Source organism: Diabrotica undecimpunctata, chromosome 7 (genome assembly GCF_040954645.1).
Source record: "Diabrotica undecimpunctata isolate CICGRU chromosome 7, icDiaUnde3, whole genome shotgun sequence".
Classification (NCBI taxonomy): domain Eukaryota; kingdom Metazoa; phylum Arthropoda; class Insecta; order Coleoptera; family Chrysomelidae; genus Diabrotica; species Diabrotica undecimpunctata.
The window spans coordinates 15,078,264-15,098,470 of record NC_092809.1 but is presented as its reverse complement, the minus strand read 5'-3'; the positions used below and the strand labels follow the sequence as shown (position 1 = coordinate 15,098,470).

Sequence of the window (20,207 nt, the reverse complement as noted above, 5' to 3'; positions counted from 1 at the left end):
GCAATAGCTAGCACCGTATTTTGCTATTTGCAGTTATTTGATGGAATTTTATATTTAATAATGTAACAGGAGTTCGGCCCTGACAGAAGTTGTACAAATAGTACTTGTCTCGGCTCCTGATATTTTTGTGTTTAATTGCAAATATTTAAACTTATAAATTACAGTTAAAGTTTAAATATTTCGTATTAACTAGTTAGAATGTAAAGTTAAAATGGCAGTGAAGTAAAAGAAATAGTCAGCAAAACAATAAATAGAAGATTCAAAGAAATCGATAATACAACGGAAAGCACAGAAGAGAAGATAGAATCCCTTAATAAAACGATACACGACATTCAAGACAATTTTATGAAGAACGAAGAAGGTAAGAATAAGACATTGATGACGACAGAGATTCTGCAGCTGATGGAAAAAAGAAGGAAAAACAAGAAGAATAACTCTATGTATAAAACATTACAGATATATAAAGGCCAATAGACTCAGATGGTCAGGGCATGTGATACGCAGTAACGACAATCGCCTTATAAATAATGTGTTCTGGGAAAGGCCAGAGGGAAGAAGGCCTAGAAAAAGGTGGAAAGATGCAGTCAAAGAAGATCTAGAGAAAATGGGAGTGAGCCAATGGGAATTACTGGCACAGGACCGACAAACATGGAAGACAATAATAAACGCGGCAAAGACTCACGAAGAGTTGTAGCGCCATTGATGATGATGATAAAATATTACAACGCGGTATACAGAGAAAGATCAGAGACGCCAAACAGAAGGAAGTGTAAAAAAAATGCCAAGAAATCGAAATTCTACAAAGTAAATACGACGACTTTAACGTGCATAAAAAGGTAAGAGAAATTACAGGCACATGTAAAAACAGAAGAGTAAGTAAACTTGTTAATGACAACGGAGAGGTCATCATGGACAAAGAAAGTATTGATAATATCTGAAAAAATTACATACGAAATTTATTTTTTGGTGAGAGGGAGAACCAGTCCCCAATACCTACGGAAACAGGACCGCCTATTATCTCCGGAGGCGTGTCAGCCGGGAGCTGACAGCCGTGCCGGACGCATCAAGGAATTTGGATATTGGTCAAAATACTTGGGAATTCCAAGTTTGGCCAAATCCAAATTTCTAATTGACTCGATGCAGGGAAGTTCCACTTTTGCTACGTAAAACAAAGGATTTGTTTTACATAAAAGCAGGTAGATTTTCTTTCATCAGTCAGTCGAGCTTGCCTCTTCTACTGTAGATCTAGTCTGTGCTATTATTGTTCCAACTAAGTTATTGTTTTATTTCTGATTTCCTGTATACCTTTTTATTTTAGCATTATTGTATACCCAGACCTTGTCAGGTTAGAATATTACATATTTGTTCATGTACTGATTGTTTGCTATTTTATTTGATTATTTTTGATTGTTTATTTTCTTGTATTTGTATCTAAGCTGTTCTTCCGTAAGTTAAGAACACTTAGGAATATTTATCTTGCCTTTTCTATTTTATATATTGGATTTTGTACTTTGTATCTAAGTAGTTCTTTTCGGTAAGTCAAAGAGCTCTTAGAAGTATTTCTCTGATATCTGACTTGTTATTTTATTGTGTGTCTAAGTCGTTCTTTTCCGGTAAGTCAAAAGAACCCTTAGAAATATTTTCATATCGCATTATTATTTCTGATATTTTATCTAAGATATTTTCTTCCGTAAGTTAAGAAAATACTTATATATTTGTCTATTTCATTTTTCCATTTTTTTGCTAAGCTGTCTCTTTCGTAAGTCAAGAAACACTTAAACATATTTCTATAATCTGTTTCATTTTTACATTTCTCGTTTTATATTTTGAGTATTTTCTTTTTCCACTCTAAGCCGTTTCTTCCGTAAGTCAAGAAACACTTAGAAATATTTCCATATTTTACTCTCACATTTACATATTTCGTTTACATATCTATATTTCTGTCCTAAGTTGTTTCTTCCATAGGTCAAGAAACACTTAGAAACATTTTTCTTTGCATTATATTTTTATACCATTTAATTTACTTGTTTACTAAGTTATTCCTTCCGTAAGTCAAGGAATACTTAGATCATTTTTACCTATCTGTTTTCCATTTTTGCTCTGTTACTTAGTAACTGTTCCTTGGAACCGTTACCTATAGATATTTGTCACTGGAACTGTTATTTATAACAGCGGTGGTATTTAACCTTTCTACCAGCGACAAACCAAAGATGGTGAATACCCGATCCAATTCCGGGGATAGGAAGAAGCCCGAAGAGCCGGCGATGGGTCCTACAGGCCCAAATGCCCCCTCTCGGCAACACTATACTAGTGGCAGAAATAAGAGCAGCCATAATCACTAAAAGAAGGGAGCACTCCAGTACCAGACGGAGTACAGTCTGAATTTCTTAAATTTCTTAATCATGAATCTTTAAGAATACTATGTAAAATCTTCATTAATATCTATGACACAGGCAATCTTCCAAAAGATTGGATAGTTTCAGAATTTATTACGTTACCAAAGACACAGGGAGCGAAAAGGTGTGAAGAATATAGGCTAATAAGTCTAATGAGCCATAGGCTAAAACTTTTTCTTAAAATTATACATCGCAGAATATACAAGCTATGCGAAGAGAGAATACAAGACACACCTTTTGGATTCATGAAAGGCGTAGATACGAGAGATGCAGTTTAGTCTACAGGTATTATTACAAAGATGCAGATATATGACTTGCGATATCTACACCTTTTTTGTGGACTACCAAAAAGCATTTGACACAGTTCAACGCCTAAAAATGATGGATATTCTAACAAAAGCCCAAATAGATGATAAAGACCGGCGTATAATATAAAATTTATACTGGAATCAATCAGCCATAATAAGAACAAATCTTAGAGATGAAACGACGGAAGCAATCCAGATTCTGCGAGGTGTTAAACAAGGATGTATACTTTCACCTATATAATTCAACCTATATTCAGAGGAAATATTTAGTAAAACCTTGGAAAATTACGAACATGGAATGTTTTTAAATGGAGACGCCTAAACAACATCCGCTATGCAGATGACACCATTATTTTTGCAGACAGTTAAACAGTTTACAGCAAATAATAAACAAAGTAACTGAAGTAAGTGAAAGATTTGGACGTTCAACTGCTTATCAAGAATACACCAGTAGACTGAGTAAAACACTTTACCTATCTTGGAACAATAGTAAACGAACAATGGATCACTCACAAGAAGTAAAATGTAGAATAAAGAAGGCTAGGAATGCATTCAACAACATTGCCAAACTCTTTAAAAGTCACAAACTTAATCTGGAGATAAAAGTAAGGCTTCAACGATGTTATATCTTCTATATATTATACTAGGAAGTTAAATCCTGGACACTCACTAAAGCGATGGAGAAAAAACTTGAAGCCTTCGAGATGTCGCTATACAGAAGAATCCTAAGGATATCATGGACGGACAAGATAGCCAACGAGACTGTACTACGAAGAATGGGGAAAGAAAGTGATATATACGATTAAAAGGAGAAAGTTAAAAATATCTCGGACACATAATGAGAAACGGCACTACATAGAGATTACTAAAAATAATCCTTTAAGATAAAGTATTCGGAAAGCGAGGAATTGGGAGAAGAAGAATATCGTGGTTAATAAACTTAAGGAAATGGTTCTAGACAGCAACAACTAATCTATTTAAAATACTTGTGTGTAAATTTATCAAATAAATGAACATTTCTTCAAAATAAAAGTATACGTAAGACTATGTGTTACTTTTGTGTTTCATGTAGCCAATAGTAATGGAAATACATACCTTAAAAACAGGCATAATTTCTGCTCAGGAGTCAATGGATTTGGAATACGGTTTGTTGGTATTACACAAAGACCGTCTTTTATAATATCCTAGGACGTAATCAAATAAGACCGGCGTCAACCGAAAATATTCTCTGAACTTTTTCGTTAGTATGTAAATGGCGACAAATCCAAATTTGGTATGCAACCTCTACAGTTCTATTTTTAAAAAGGTCAGATTCACTTCTTCTATTATTCTCTTTCTCTGATTCCTCACCATCTAGCACTACTAAAAGAGCAACATCGAGGTCGTCCATGGTCGCTCGTTTTCAACGCAAAGCAGTACAGACGACGCTTTCTGAGTTTACACGTTTCATTGACCCAATAAAGGAACTTGATTTTTCCACCGCAATCTGGCGTCATTCATCGCAATATTAGGGTCGCAATTTGCCGGTACCGCTTTCGAGAAAACCAAAGCTTTAGCCCTCAGACACGCTTTTTATTAAATCCCGTGACACGGAATACAGCAACAAATCGGTGATTATCTCACTTTACAAAGACTGCCAAATAGCATTTTAAGATTAAATTACCTTCTTCTAACTCATGTAATTAAACGAAAATTTGCCGGTTTTACCGAAAAAGATCGTTTCCAATTCAGAACCCAATCTGTTCTCCTTGATTCTTTTGAACTTTCACTCCTACCAACCTTTCGTTGTCAGCCCTCTTCGTCGGCCCCTGTCCAGTTTCTAATTACCGGCAAATTGGAATTTTTTTTAATTACGCTTTTGACTGGATAATGGACCTTAAGAGTGCTGGGCTTTGTAAAGATGAGATGCAAAATGTCCTCCCTTACGTGGGGTAAGTTTACCTTACCTGTGTATTCACCTGTACTGATAAAAATTGACAACTGAAAGTTGTTATTACAAATTTTAGTATTGATTTATATAATATTTTATGCTCAAATAAACCTTGGGTTTATTTGAGTAGTCTATTAGTAAAAGTTTCTAATGCTGAAAAAATAGGGGGCTAATCTAACTAACCGCACAAGTTTCTACTTAAAACTATTTATTAAATATATAACTTACATAAAGCTTACATATTATTTACAATATTTTAAATCGGGGCATAATAATATAACCGTTTACTTGGATCTTTTATAAAGTTCGGTCTTTTACTAGAGGTATCTCCGGAAATTATCTTAGCCTCTTCATCGCTGTCAATCTGTTCAGCGCTATCACCTGAAATACCGGAAATCTCATCACTATTGGGTTTGTCAACTCTCACTAACATATTTACAGAAAAAGGTAGTAAAGGATCTTTATAAAATGATTCAGGTTTAGGAACTATGTCAGTCAAACGTTTTAGAGGGGGTTCGGTTGAGAAATATTTTCTATTTGGTGTTTTAATAGGTTTTTTAACTTTACTGGTCACTACTCTACTTCTTATAATTGGTTTGTTTCGACGGTATATTTCTTTAGTTTTATTAACTTGTACACTTGGTTTGGTTGGTGTAATTACCGGATATTGATCTTCATCATTGTCAGTTTCCAAATTTTCAATACTTTCGTTTTTGTCCTGATCGGAATTAGCCAAAAGATTTATTATTAACTTTTTATCATCAGTTCTTGAACTACTTTCATCTACTTCTTCATAATCTTCGGAAATATTATCCTTTTCTTTGGAAACATCATCCTCAATAACTTTTCTGTAATTTCCACCATGGCGTTTCGTTTTATCGTAATCGGCAATAATTTCAACATCTTTAGAAACAATAACGGGTTTTTCAGTGAGTGGAGTTGTATTTTCAGATTCTTTAAGTTCACTGTTTTCATTTTCTGCTTGTTTATAGTTACCACCATGCTTTTTGTTTCTGTGGTACCTTTTAAATGCTTCGACAAACTTACTTCCTTGTTTTGGAGTAGTCTGTTCCACACTGTCAGATCTTCTGCGTAAAACTTTTGTAGTATTTTCCCCATCTTCATCTAAATCCCGTATGGAAACTTGTTCAGTCTTAATTCTGGTGGGTCTTCTACGATAATTACGCCTAAGCTTATCCGCAGGACTGGCTATGGAATCAGAAGGTTTTGCTGTTGTAGAAGTGCGGTGAGTAGTTCTAGTACTCCTTAAAGTTGTGGGTCTTCTTCTAAGTTTTATTGCTGGTTTAGTCGATTGATCTGGTTTTTCTGTTGTAGCAGAAGAAGTAGTAGACATTTCGGTAGTTGCTACACTTGTCGTAAATCGTCTTCTCTGTAGAATAATTGGTATTTTTTCGGGTTCTTTAGTTGCCGTTGCTTCCTTAATGCTGTCATCGTTAGCGCCTTCGCTGGTAAAAATTACAAAAGGTTTAGAAGTGGTTGGCGCAAGTCGAACTTCTTCTTCATCATCTTCTTCGGCAGATGTTGGCTGAACAGTTGGCCTTGAAATAGTTTTATATTTTGTTATATCATATGACGTTTTAGGTAAATAATTTTTTATTTTAGGGATAAAGTCTGTTACGTCAAATATTCCCAATTTTTCGTAAGCGCCTGCAGAATTTTGACCACCAGGTGAGTTCTGTACATTGCCTTGTGAAAATTGTTCTGTTTCTTCCTCTTCCTCATCTTCATCATCGTCAACAATTTCTTCAGAGCTCTCTGTGGTGGTACTTTTTGTACCTTTTTTATTCTTATCTTCATCCTCAAATAATTTGTACTGACTATTTTGTTTAACTTTGGCCAAAATATTTAAAAATTCTGGTGGTTCAGTAGATTGGGGTTTTATTGTGGTAGTTATTTTTTGTGTAACTTCTTCTTGTCCTTTTTCAGTTGTGGTTGGATCAGGAATATGTACGTATTGTGGTGATTGTTTGAGTTTTTTTACAAAATCGAGATAACCTTTTCCTGTGGGAGGTGGAGTTGCAGTAGCAAAAATTGGATTTTGTTTTGGTTTGGACGTCGTTGTTGATGGCGGTTCTTCAATAATCTCTTCGTATTCAATTTCCTCTTCTTCACTTTGTAAAGGTTTTTTTGTTGTAAGATATATAATTTTTCCAGTTTTTTCGTCGTAGTAATAATTTTTTGGTCTATGTGGTACATAATCATCATCATCCTCCGAGGAATTTGGTTCATCATTCTGTTGTTTGCCACTAAACTGACCGCTAGTTCTTGATAATGAGGAATACGAACCTTTAGAAGTACTTCTCTTACCTCTTACCAGTATGTTATTATTTTTAACTATGGGCTTACTACTAGCAAAATCTGAATATATTATGATTTTCTGTTTAGGGGGAGGTCTCATTCCGACTACAAAATATTTGTTGATTCTTATTATTTTTTTGCCTGGGATTGCAACCTGTAGGCTGTTATCTCTCTTAGGATGATGAATTGTCTTATATCTGTGAGTTCCTGGAGGCATTAATCCCATAACCCTAGTTGGTTTTTCAATAAATTCTTGGGTTTTCTCGGTGACAGGTATTGTTTGGTGGTAAGCTGGAATATTTTTTGTAGTAGTGGTGCTGGTATATTTCGGTTGCTTCTTGGCTTCCAAAAGAGATAAATAGAGTTTAAATTTTTCTTCCCTATCTTTTAATACTGCAGGATTTGTTGTAGAAATTCCTTGATGAGTGTAAATGTTTGTAGGAGATTGTCGAATATGAAATTTGGTACTTACTCTGCGAGTAACCGGATTTATAGGTGTCGTAGTGACTAAAGGTGTATTGGTTGATGTAGTTATTTGTGACGAATAATAACTGTCGTCTATTTCTTGATCACCATAAGCTTGAAGATATGAATCTTGAACGTAGGGAACTTTTTTAGGTGGAAGTGGTCTATACTGAGTTATTTTAGAACCGAACGTTACTGCAGCAGGCTCAGACGACTGAATGGAAGTATCTGCTGCTTGTTCGTGAGATGAATTTTTTATATTGTTTAGTATATCTGTAAAGACATGCAGTTGTTCGTTTGGTTTTATGTCATCCTTGTAATACACTTCACTTAGTACTGTGTACTTTGGAAGAACTGTGGTAGTTTTTATAGGTTCAATATAAATTGGACTGGGAGTTGTAGGTAAAAATTTGTTGACATCAAAAATTTGAAACGGTGGTCGTTTTTTCCTAATTTTTCTTCTTCGTTTAAGTTCTTCTGCTTCTGGAAGTTCATCGATTGCTTTTGATTCTCTCGAGTCTGCTTTTTTAATTTGAGTTACTGATTGCTCTTTGTCATGAGACTGAACCTGTTCTTTTTCTTCTTCTTTTGGTTGATTCGGAAGAAACTTGTTCACATCAAAAATAAGAAATGGTGGAATTTTACCTCCTTCAATTTTTGTTATACCTTTACCGGTATGGAGGATGGGCTTACTGTTAGAAGATTCAAACTTAAGATTGTCGTCATCTACAGTTTCCGAGTTTTTCGAAGATTTTGGTTTATTATTTTGCTCCTGAAATTCGTTGCTATTATTTTTTTGGTCGGGCAAATATTCGAGTAGTTCAATTTGGTGGTAAATATGTTTGGGTTTTAGGGTAACTGTATATTTTGGAGTGGTTAATAGACTTATTGTATGAACATTCAAAGGGGTGGTTGAATAATCGTTTCCATTATAAACATTTTCCCGATTTCCTAAATGTTTCTTCGAATTGTTATTTATTTCGTTTTTGATAATTTTTGGGGTATTTTGGGTAGTAGCTGTTTTGTCACCAAACTGATTTGACAGTTTCATATGATGTCTAATTTTTTTTAAGTATTTTCTTTCTTTCTGATCATTGTCAATGTCATTAGTCTCTATTTGTTTGTAGTTATAATCTTTGTCAATATTGCGCTCCACTAAGTTATTACTTTTTTTATTTCTTAAATTTGGCCTTAATTCATTAAAAATTGGAGTCAATGGACCTACTGTTTGCTCTTCAAAAAATGGGCTGTCGAAAGGATTGTTTCCAAAGTATCTTGATTTTAAACAATCTATTTGATTTCCTAGGCCAGATAACCTAGCTGATTTTGGTTGTTTGTTTTGTTGTGATTTGTCTTTAGTTTCCTCATTAGTTTTATTTCCAAACTTTTGTTTTTCTGCCTCCAAAACTTTTTCTGGTATGGGATTTAATGTTGCTTCTATTTCAGGACATTGCACTTTGCGGTCTGCTTGTTCATAAAATACCATTCTTTTTCCAGTTTTCTTGGGAATATTTTTTAAATTTTCAGCATATCTAAGGGGTGAGTTTTTATCTATGCCTTCTTCTTCATAATTATCATAATAAGGATATTTTTCTTTATCCTTTTGTTCTATTTTCCCCAAATCGTGACTTATCAAAGGTAAAAAATGTGCATGGAGTCTAAGGTTAGAAAAATCATTCGTAAACCGCTTTACTCGTTTCTTTGCATTTAGTGTTAAAAAAGCTTTATTTATGCTGTCTAAAGTTTCGTAAGTATCAGCATGGGTTGGTTTTGGAATTGCTGTAGTAGGAAGAGTGGTGATGGGTATTTCATCCTGGTAACCATCAAATTCCAAGCTAGGTAATTTAGTGAATGGTATTTCAGTAGTTGTAATGATTTCTTCGATAAAAATGCCGCTAAAATTCACTGGCGTATCTTCATATTTTGTAGTTCTTGACACTTCATATTCAGGTAAAGTAACTTTATTTCTATTTATGGTTTTGTACACTTTGGGAGGATAAACCTTAACATATTTTTCTGAATTTGTACTATTGTTTGGCTGTAAAATTATTCTCACTTTACTAGATATTTCGGTCTCTGTATCACCATCATCCTTTTCTTTGGTTGTCATTGTTTTTGTTTCTTTGGTGCTTATAAAATTATTGCTTTGTTTTAAAGGAGGTTTCGTTACTTCATCATCTTCGGAATAATCTTCACTAATATCCTCTGAATTATTATTATCATATTCTTGATTTGTGTTATCTAGCTCTTCAAACTGGGTACCAGCTGCATCAGTATCTTCCAAACCAAGCTCTTGTTTCTTTAATCTTTCTATTTCGTCGTCACTTAATAAACCTTCTCCATTAGAATATTTTGTCCGCGAAAATTTAGGTAAGTGTAAATTGTACTTCTTATGAGGAACTTTCTTCTCTTTCTTCTCTAATTTTTCTCTTTCTAAATCTTCGAAACCTTCGTCATTTTCTGCTTCTTTCTCGTGACCTGCATGGTCATATGCACTATCTTCGTATCCTTCTTCAGTATACACTGTATGAATTTTAGATTCTTTTATAGCTTCTCGCAATCTTCCGTCTCCATCATCTTCTGGTAAATGCTCTTGGTTTTCAGTAGCTCGAACTTGGGCGTACAATCTTGTTGGAACAAACTCTTCCTCTTCGCTTTCTTCACTGCTTTCAGCATTTTGTTGTTCAGGACTCTTGTCCGTTTTAGATCGTTCTGTTGTTTCAGGAACATTGTTGTTTAGGTTATGTTCTTCTGTAAAATGTTCAAGGTTCTGACCGAACTGGTTTTTGTTTTTATTAAATAAATTTTCTCCAACTACAAATGTGTCGAAGCCTGCTGGTGCAACTGTATCTTCTTTTAGTTCTTCATATTTTTGCTTACTAATAAATGGTCTATGTTTTAGACCCGGCTTAGCCCATAGACCTTCTCCAGGATATAGAGGTTTTGTTGGTATTTCTGCGGGGTGTTCGTGGCTACTTTCTGGAGCTTTTTCAACTTCATCTCGTTCAAATTCAGGGTCTTCTTCTTTTTCATAATGAATATCTGTATTATCAGGTTCATGAGTTTTATCGTCTCGATAATTTTTGTACAAATGACTGTAATATTCTTGTTCATTTTTTGGTGGTGTGACTATGTTCTTTTTTGGTACAACTTGTGGACTGGGGTTGAAATTGTCAAAGTTTTCCAAAGTTTGTAATGCTTGTAAATTATTTTTAACTGGATTATAATTGTTTATATTAGAATGCTGAGGTTGTATTACAGGAAGTGATGGAATAAACGACTCCTCGGCATTTTGATTTTGAGCGGAAAATGTTTTTGGAAAAGTTGTATCAGGCTTTGAATTTATAGGGATGTTAAAGGATTGATCCAAATTTGTATATAACGGTTGATTGAATTTAGGAATGTTTTGTACTACTGCAATGTTTTCGGGTTGAGCAAAATGTTGGTCCTGAATAGGGTTCTGATACTTAACTAAATTCGTTCGTACTGGAACTTTGGGATACGCATTATATAAATTACTAGTTTTGGACGGAGGTATTATAAAAAACTCTGCACCACTTTTAGGTTTTCTGTACGTAATATAAGGAACTGAATTTTGGTAATTATGTATTGTACTAGCTTTTATTGGTTTATTGTAGAGATTCTTCTTGGGAACTTGTCTAAGGGATTTCTTATAATATTTGGGTTTGGTGGTAATAATTTTAACACTAGTTTTAGGTAACAGTTGGTTCCATCCATTGTTTGAAGAAGAGAGGAAGGCATCTAAAGGTTGCAAATTGGCACTATATTGTTGATTTAAATATTTGTATGATTGATGTGGCAAAACATCAGCTCGAGTTGGTCTAACTTCTTTATAATTACGTTTTATGTTATCCTTGGTCCATACAGGCACCCTTATACAAGTATTTATCACAAAAAGATTGATAAATATAATAAAGTGCCTCATTTTAGCAAATCTTGTAAATCGGTATTAGCTGCTTGTTTAGAAATATGTAAATCACAGATACGTATGGTAAACAAAGAGCCATGTTTGCTTTGTAGAAACTTATTGTGTTGACATGTTCACTTGCATGTGGGATTTTTTGCTAATGTGTTCATTATATGGACTTCAATTAACAGTTATTCCAAATTTGTATGTAGAGCTAAAACAAAATAAAAAAAAATTAATATTTCAAAATATAAAACAGAAAAAAATTTGCTGGTTTTGAATTGTATTTGGAATTTTATTTCAAAATATTACTGCGTGTGTGTAAAATAAACTAAAATAAAAGGAAATAAGCAATAAAATATACATATTTATTTAAAACCGAATATATGCTCTTTAATACATTGAAAAGATTATGTCCATATCTTGGGAGCAGCCACGTCCAAAAGTCAATCTTTTTTTATTAAATTTGCAAATTTACGATCTGCTATTAAAAACTTTTAGTAATTGTGAATGTTGTAACTATTTGAAGAGAAATTATCGACTGAAAACACTCCCAATACTAACACTAACAAATTAAATTTAAAAGTAATATGGAAATTAAAATGAAAATTAGTCTGTTGGCCAGTGTCTCTTCAATCTTCGTCTTACTTCTGCTTAGAGTTTTAGTTGAATTGCTTCCTCGTTGGGATGGGCTGGCAGAGGTTCTAGGTACTTTCTTGTTACTCTGCTGATTTATTCTGCAAGAAACGGTATATCAGAGTCGTCATGCAATGTTTTGTTACTAACGTACTACGGCGCGTTGACAATCATTCTGAGTATCTTGGATTGGATTCTTTGAATGATTATGATATTAGTAGGCTTGGCACAGCCCCATACTTGCAATTTATATCTCTACATGGACTTTATTAAGCACGTATATACAAGAAATTTATTATCTGTAAATAGTTACAATTATTGGCCAATTCAAAGGCCTACATTTTTTTTCATGAAAAGAGTTTTAAGGGTAAAGGTTGCGGCATATTATCGTGCACGTATAGTTTCCGGCACGTAGCGTTTCCCCTCCAGCAATTGCGCGTTCACATTTTCATACATAGAACGTTTCAGTTTGGTTCGGTGAAGATATGATATCGCTTTTCTCGACAAAAATTATGCGCAATTGATCTTCTACTTAACAATGAAGAATAAAAAACTGTAGTAATAAGAAGGTTTGAAGTACATCCAATGCTAGAGAAAGGAAGAAGGAAGGTAAATACTGGACTGTATACAAGAATTAATTGATGACGATGAAAAATATTATGGATATTTTAGAATGAATAGGATTCAGTTTGAATGTTTTAAATTTAATTACACCTTCAGTTAAAAAACAAAATATTACATTTAACGAAGCTATACATATCAAACCAGAGTATTTTTAAAGAAGAAGAGGTATCACTTCCGTGCTACCTCTTATTGTAATTGTTTATCAGTTTCGTGATTAATTGTCACAAAGCAATAAAAACACAATACATAAATGACAAAATAGCCTCGAAAATTATTTTTTCATACACTGTATCAAAATCAAACAATACCTAAATAAACAACGAGGGGAAAACGACGGTCATCTAATTTACATTATCCGTATCAACCGGTTACGACTTGTTAAGTAGTTGTTTTTGAATATACTGAACGGAAACGTTAGGTGTCTGAAACGCCATATTCCTGACAGTGTGAATTGTTGCACTCGCACAAAAAACATGGATACTTTGTGAATCCAGACTGCTGACCCAAAAGCATGGATATTATTTTGAGATCTCCACAGAGTTGCCAATAATATTCGCTATACTTTATTTTATTTAGCAACAGCTCAAGATTCTCATATGTTTCTTTGAGATGCACGGTGTAAGCAACAGGTACTGTGGCATAAGTATTGCCATTATGCAATAAGACACCCTTCAGACTTTTCTTAGAAGAATCAATAAATAACTGCCATGATCTGGAATCGTAATTGTCAGCTCTCAGTTTCATGACTACTTCAGGAATATTATGACAATGCCCCAGTGAGCCCTCTTGAGAAAAATATTCCGCGAACTCTTTTTCACGGTACCTATACCACGAAAATGTGGTAACTGGAGCCAATAGATTTTATCTTTCAGTAGTAATCCTAAGATTTGTGCAGTATCCTTCAATATACCCAAGTCTCTCATTAACTTTTAGTTCAGCTTGAATAAACTTTTGAGGTTGATCTCTCACAGGATTGAATTCATCTTCATCGGGTTTTTCGTCTGAACTTTCATCTGATGATTGCTGTTTGGTGGTGTGAAGAAAAGGTGGAGGAATAGGGATTCCTGGTTCATGAGACACAGGTCGTTTAACAGAATCAGGATATTGAATTTTGTGTTTATTTTTTGAATTGAAACTCTCGATATCGCAGGAGCAAAAGTAGCAGTAGTCTCCATGATTTTTGGTTCCCACTACACCATAGGAATGCCAAAGATTAAAAAGTTACATACATGTATCTTTTGTTTATTTTTGCAGTAGCTCGACATACTGAAAGCACACTTTGTGTGGAGCACAAGGTTTGTCCTGATCACCAAGCTTTACACCGAAGTAAGCGTGATAAGCTTTCTTTATAAATTCTGTTATGTTTCGTTAATGTTTTTTTTTTGTTAAATCACCACACACGTAACAAAATATAATATCAAGACTGTTCTTACATTTTCTTGATGAGATTATGGCGCGATAAACACTCATAACTCATAACAAAGATAACTCGATGCTACAAAGAACTGACGCTATGTAACTGCCGATGCCGTCAAGTTGACAAAATCGGCAGTGTTGCGATTCAAATGAAATTAACACAATTTATTAAAATATGTTCTTTCGAAATATAAGTATTTTAAAGAAATAATTGTAATGCAATTTACAAATTATAATAAGGTACTTGTTTGCAGTAGCATATAATATTTCACAAGGTTTTTTCAATTTTGTGAAAAATTTTGACGTGATGAGCTTAAACCGATTTCATATTCAGAATCAGCGTGCCCGTATTAGCTAAGGATAGATGTCAAACTAAAAACACAAAAAAACATGTCGGCCTGTGATTACCCAATTCATTTGATGTATTTTCATGTTGATATGGTTTTTTTGACAAGATATGTGCTTTCCAAGTAAAAAGAAGAAGAAAGAGAATGGGTGTTTATGAACAAGCAGACCGCAAAGTGTAATGTTCTGAAATAGAAGAAGATTAAATCCCATACCAGAAAAGGTTTTGGAGGGAGAAAAATAAAAGTTTGGAAATAAAAGTCACAAGGAAACTAAAGACAAATCGCACCAAAACAAACACAACCAAAATCAGACACACTTTTTTAATAAAAAATTAGCCACTTCATCTGGGGCAGCAGTCAGTTTATTGTGCAGCTCATTTATGTCATAAAAAATATCAGTCATGGTAATCAAGAAGGACAAATATTATTTGTACTAAAGTTGCTATTTAATGGATGTATAGGTACGTACACATTGTTGTTATTTGGTGAATACGAAGTTTGGAAGATGTTCATAAATAAATTAGCTATGTCTTGACGATATGTTGCTGATTGTACTTAACCTTCGGCCAGGCGTGCCCTAAATAATTACATCATCAGGCGCGCCGCAGCAATTTGCTGCCATGTAGTTTCTTATTGTTTTCGACACTTTTAACTATTGATCAACTGTATTGTTATTTATTGTGTCAAAAAATAAGAACGCTTTATTAATTTAACTAATTTTAATAAATTGTTAAGAAAAAAACTTTTAATTTATTTGATCATTACAATTAATACATACATAATTGGATTTAGAATGTCTTTTACAAGTGAATGCACTACATTGTGTACATTTCATAGAGGTATACAACTTGATTTTTCACTGTAAAATCTACCACGTTTAGCAGGATTTTCGTCTTCTTGGTGGGGTACTGGTTGCTTCGGAAACATCCTGGACAAGAACTCGGTTATATCACGTGGAAGTGTTATAATTTGTGATCGTGTATGAAGGTGTTCTTTCATCAAGTTCATTGCAAGGTTTTTGAGAAAATGTCTCCTTTTAAGTGATTTTCCAGAATTTGCAGCGGAATGTAGAACAACAGCATTTATGCTTCATTAAATTATAGAATATAACACACGGCCATCTTTTAGTAATTCGTGAAACACTGTAAGATGAACATAATTTATCTACAGTATCAACTCCTCCTTTTGTTTTATTGTAATCTAAAATCAACTGTGGTTTCTTAGTATCCATGTCAACTGTACTTTCGTTGTGCATAAACGATAATAATATGACTAACTTACTATTACGCGGCACGTAAGAGGTAATCATATAATCTTTTTGAAATCCAAATATCCTAGATTGAACTGCCCTTGATTTATGCGGAAGAAATTCTTGAGGAATCCCTCTTTGGTTTTTTTCAGCGTCCCAAGCAGAGTAACTTTCTTCTGCAGCAAATATCTAGCTAACGGAATACTAATATAAAAACTATCTGTTGTTATGTTTCTTCCTGTCATTTCTACGGACTCTATTAGACGTTTTACAACGTCAAAAGCCGAATTTGATACGTCGTATGGGCCACTTGACTGTTTACCGCAATATATCTCTAAATTGGCGGTATAAAATATTTGAGCATCACATAACGCGTACATTTTTATTCCGTACTTAGCAGGTTTGTTGGGTATATATTGTATCCAGCTACACCTACCTCTAAAGGGATGGAGCATTTCATTAATTGTTGTATACTCTGACAAATTGTATGAGTTTTGACAATTTTTTATAAATCTGTCAAAAAACGATCGAATGGTCGACAGCTTGTCTATTTTACATCTATCACTCCTCGTATGTTTATCATCAAATCTCAATGAACGTGCAATAAATAGGAAACGTTTGTAGCTCATTACTGCTCGAACAATATCAATCCCCGTGCCATCTTTTTCCCAGAGTTCCATCACATTTGTGTGATTGCCATGCTTTATGCCAATCAAATAGAGGAGTCCAAAAAAAGAAGGAATTTTAAAAATATCACGTACATAGCGTATCCCGTTAACACTTTAACTGGAAATATTGAGTTTACGCAGCAAATTACTGCGGCGCGCCCGGCTGAAGGTTAATAAAATAAGGAGTTAAGTAGGTTATGACTAGATCGCTTATCATTGATGTACTTCCAAAATGATTTTGGATTATTGTTTAGGACAGTATTTAGGCCAAAATTGTCATGGCAATAGCGAACAAGGCATCTAAAGAAGAAAATAAAAAAGATGAACTTATATTAATGATGATCGACATTAATTTGTTTAGTCTTTGTAGTATAAACCTAAAAGATATTTTGATATTACTCGTATACTAGAACTTTATGTCATTTTTATTTTATTTGCCATTTTAAACACGGATACTATTTTTACTTTGTAACATATCGAATGTAAAATACATAACAATTTCGAGCGATATTATTCGCTTTATTTTTATTGAACTACCAAAGTTGTTTGAAGTTATATATCATTATTTTTCGGAAAAGACCAGAAATAGGTCCTTTGACACGGTGTTTACTTTTACTGTTTATCCTGAGTTTCTCTGGAGCTTAAGTTTTTCCAGTGGTTTTAGTAAGGGCACTGACCTTCTACGTAAGCGATGTACTTTATCGAGTAGTGGGTGTTGAACTCTAAGATTTTTATAGATATTTATTTATATCCCTCGATATTATTTACCGTTGCTTGATATCTTTGATAATAGCATTACATATACACAGAGTGGCCCAACGTTTACGGCACGGTCTCTGTACGGAAAACGACTTGATATTTAAAGTTTTTTTGTACATAGAACTTTACAGGGCCATTACTATAATTTAAAAATATTGTGAATTATACAGAGTGCTTCAAAAAATAGTAATATATCAAAGTTATATTTTTTTTCTTATAGAATACCTTATAATTGATGACATTTTAAAATTTTCTGTAAAAAATAATCTACATTTTTCTAAGGGTTCTCTATACCTAAATACAAATACATAAACTTTTTGTGTCGAGTAAAATTTACTATCATTTCTATTCTTTTGGGTGCTATACATGGTCAAAGTTTTCTATGACTCTTTTTATTGCTGCAAAGTTTTTAACGTTCGGCAAAAAGGAATGGCCACGTTGTGGAAAGTACTGGTTTATGGTTTTAAAACTTCCAGTATCTACTAACGAAAGTAGAAATATCACTACAGTATGATTCCGGTTTAGATCGGCACAGCTGTCAGAAAATAAGTAAAGACGTTTCACAGCAGTGGGCACTTCAGACTTGATATAATTCATAAGAAATAAAGCAACTTCATTGGAACCCTTTCTGGCTTGACCCTCGTGGTATGTGTAAAACATCCCTTGTTACGTTTCCCTATTGTTAATTCCAAAGACGCTGTAGGTTAGTTGACGCAAGTAAAAAGACTCCTATATAGGAATAGAGAAGTTAAGGATTTTGCATATAATCAAACGTCAGGCCACATGCAGTGACATCTGGCTTGCATGTGTCTGCAGTTTTTGCCATTTTATTGTAGAAATTCTTTGCACGTCTTTTATGGTACAAATAATTCCGCAACGGCCACTCGATTCGCTGTCTTGTTTAAAGATGGACTATTAATTTTTATTTCTAACTGTTTACATGCATAGCAAGTGTCTATCTGTGGACGTCCAAAAGATGTTCCTGGAAAATCATTAAATAAAATTTATACTTCACTGAATTATTATTAGTATAAGGAAATTTGCTCCAAAGACATGCTTCAAGAACTGAATGACATACTACAAGAAACTGTGCTGGAGATAAATTTCAAGAAAACCAAAATGATGACCAATACGGTTTCCAGCGAAGAGATACAGGTCAATAACAACAAGGTAGAATTAATCGATAAATACACATACTTGGGTCATGAAATTAGAATAACCAGAGACAACCAAACCTGTGAGCTAAATAGACGAGTCACGTTGGGATGGGCGCCATATGGAAGGATGAGAGACATTTTAAAAACAAATATCCCAATTCACCTGAAAAAGAAGGCATTTAACCAATGCATCTTACCAGTCTTGACCTAAGCAGCAGAGACCCTAACTTTAACGAAAGCTACTGCCGAAAAACTGAGGGCAATACAAAGACGAATGGAGAGATCAATACTGGGCCTGACCTTGAAAGGATTTATTTTATTTTTGATTTATTTCGATTTTTCTAAAAATGTAATTTTTTAGAAAAAATTTAACAATAGACTATTTTTCATATTTGAACAAATGTTTAAACATGACAAATAGTCTAATATTAAGGCTGAAGACAATATTATTATATTTAAACAGATATTTAACTGCCTATAGGTTATCAGAGCGAGGACTGGGTGGATTGAGTAACTCAGAAACCTGTGGGCTATGCCCACAACCGGTCCCAAGCCCGGATAAAAGAGAAGGGTTGATGGGTCAGGTTATCATCCTACCTATTGTAAAAGAAAACAATACGGCTCAAAGAACCGATATATAGCCTCGGAACCAGACGGAACCTAAGATGGCAAACCACGCAAAGAAAAGAAAAACGAAAAGAAAAAATAAGCCCACAATCAGATTAGCAATATGGAACATTACTTCTTTCAACAAAAAAGATCAAGAGATAATAGAAGAACTAATAAATAAAAACATAGAAATTTGTGCAATCCAAGAAATATGAAAACATAGAAATTTGTGCAATCCAAGAAACCAAGACGAAAGGTAAAGGCCAAAGAGACTCTCACCAATATTTTCTAGCATATAGTGGAGTGAAGAAAGAAGAACGAGCACGAGCAGGTGTAGGTATACTTGTCCATACAAAATTTAAAGACAACATAAATACCTGCCGTTATATCTCCGAAAGAATAATACATATATGAACATTACAATGGACTACCAAAAATTAAATGTCATATCTATCTGGGACTGCAAATCTAATGAGGAACAATAGGCATTCTACGAACAATTGCAAACCATCCTGGTTTAAATACCTTATAAAGAACCCTTAACTCTCATGGGTGGCTTTAATGCACGAATCGAAAATAAAATTGACCTAGGAGTAAAACAAAGATTTAATGAAAACCATGTTAACGCAAATGGAGAACTCATGGTTAATCTCTGTGCTTTTAACGAACTGAGAATCAATAATACATTTTTCGACCTTAAAGCTCCACTATAAATATACATTTGAAAACTCCAGGGGGCACAAATCTATGATTGATTTTATAGTCACTAATAGAAAAATTCACCCAAAGCAGATTCTAGATATACAAACTTTAAACTCAGCAGACGCAGGGGGTGAACACAAACTAGTACTAGCAAAAATAAAAATGAAAATAACACCAAAACATTTTCTACGGAAAATCACCGAGGAAAAATTCAATCTAGAATCACTGTGGAACTACTATACAAGAGAAATGTACTAAAGGAGGCTAGCACAGCAACAAAAATTGAACAAGCAGCAACAAAAGCTCTAGGAAAACGCAAAGTCATACTAAACAAAAGAAACAACAACAATACACCATGGTTCAAAAAAAAATAAAAAAGCACAAAACATCAAATACTCTAGAATCGCGAGACACCTATAGAAGAATACGAAATAAAGCAGTTGGTAAGAAAAACAAAAAATGAACACTGGGAACAGTTTACAAAAAAGATGGAAAGCGACTTCTACGGTATACAAAAACAAATCAAGAGATGACAAAACTTATACAAAAAATAATATTGCATTGCAAGATACCAGGCGTATGGAGAAACAGTATAATGGAAACAGTATAAAGGAAATGAGATAAAGAAGACCCCAACAATTATAGAGGTATAAATCTACTAAACACCGCATTTAAGCTTACCACAAAAGTCCTA

The 20,207-nt window shown here is 33.9% G+C and overlaps 2 protein-coding genes across 2 annotated transcripts in view; both read right to left on the bottom strand.

Annotated features, from left to right (window-relative positions):
• The window catches only part of LOC140446197 (synaptotagmin-15-like), a 712,326-nt gene that overhangs the window by 452,890 nt on the left and 239,229 nt on the right, over positions 1-20,207 (bottom strand). The window lies entirely within an intron of this gene.
• The window catches only part of LOC140445009 (uncharacterized), an 88,372-nt gene continuing 73,002 nt past the window's right edge, over positions 4,838-20,207 (bottom strand). The window contains exon 2 of the mRNA XM_072536787.1: positions 4,838-11,560. Coding sequence (XP_072392888.1) covers positions 4,891-11,364 — 6,474 coding nt within the window. The 5' untranslated portion in view covers positions 11,365-11,560 and the 3' untranslated portion in view covers positions 4,838-4,890. The remainder of the gene's footprint in view (positions 11,561-20,207) is intronic.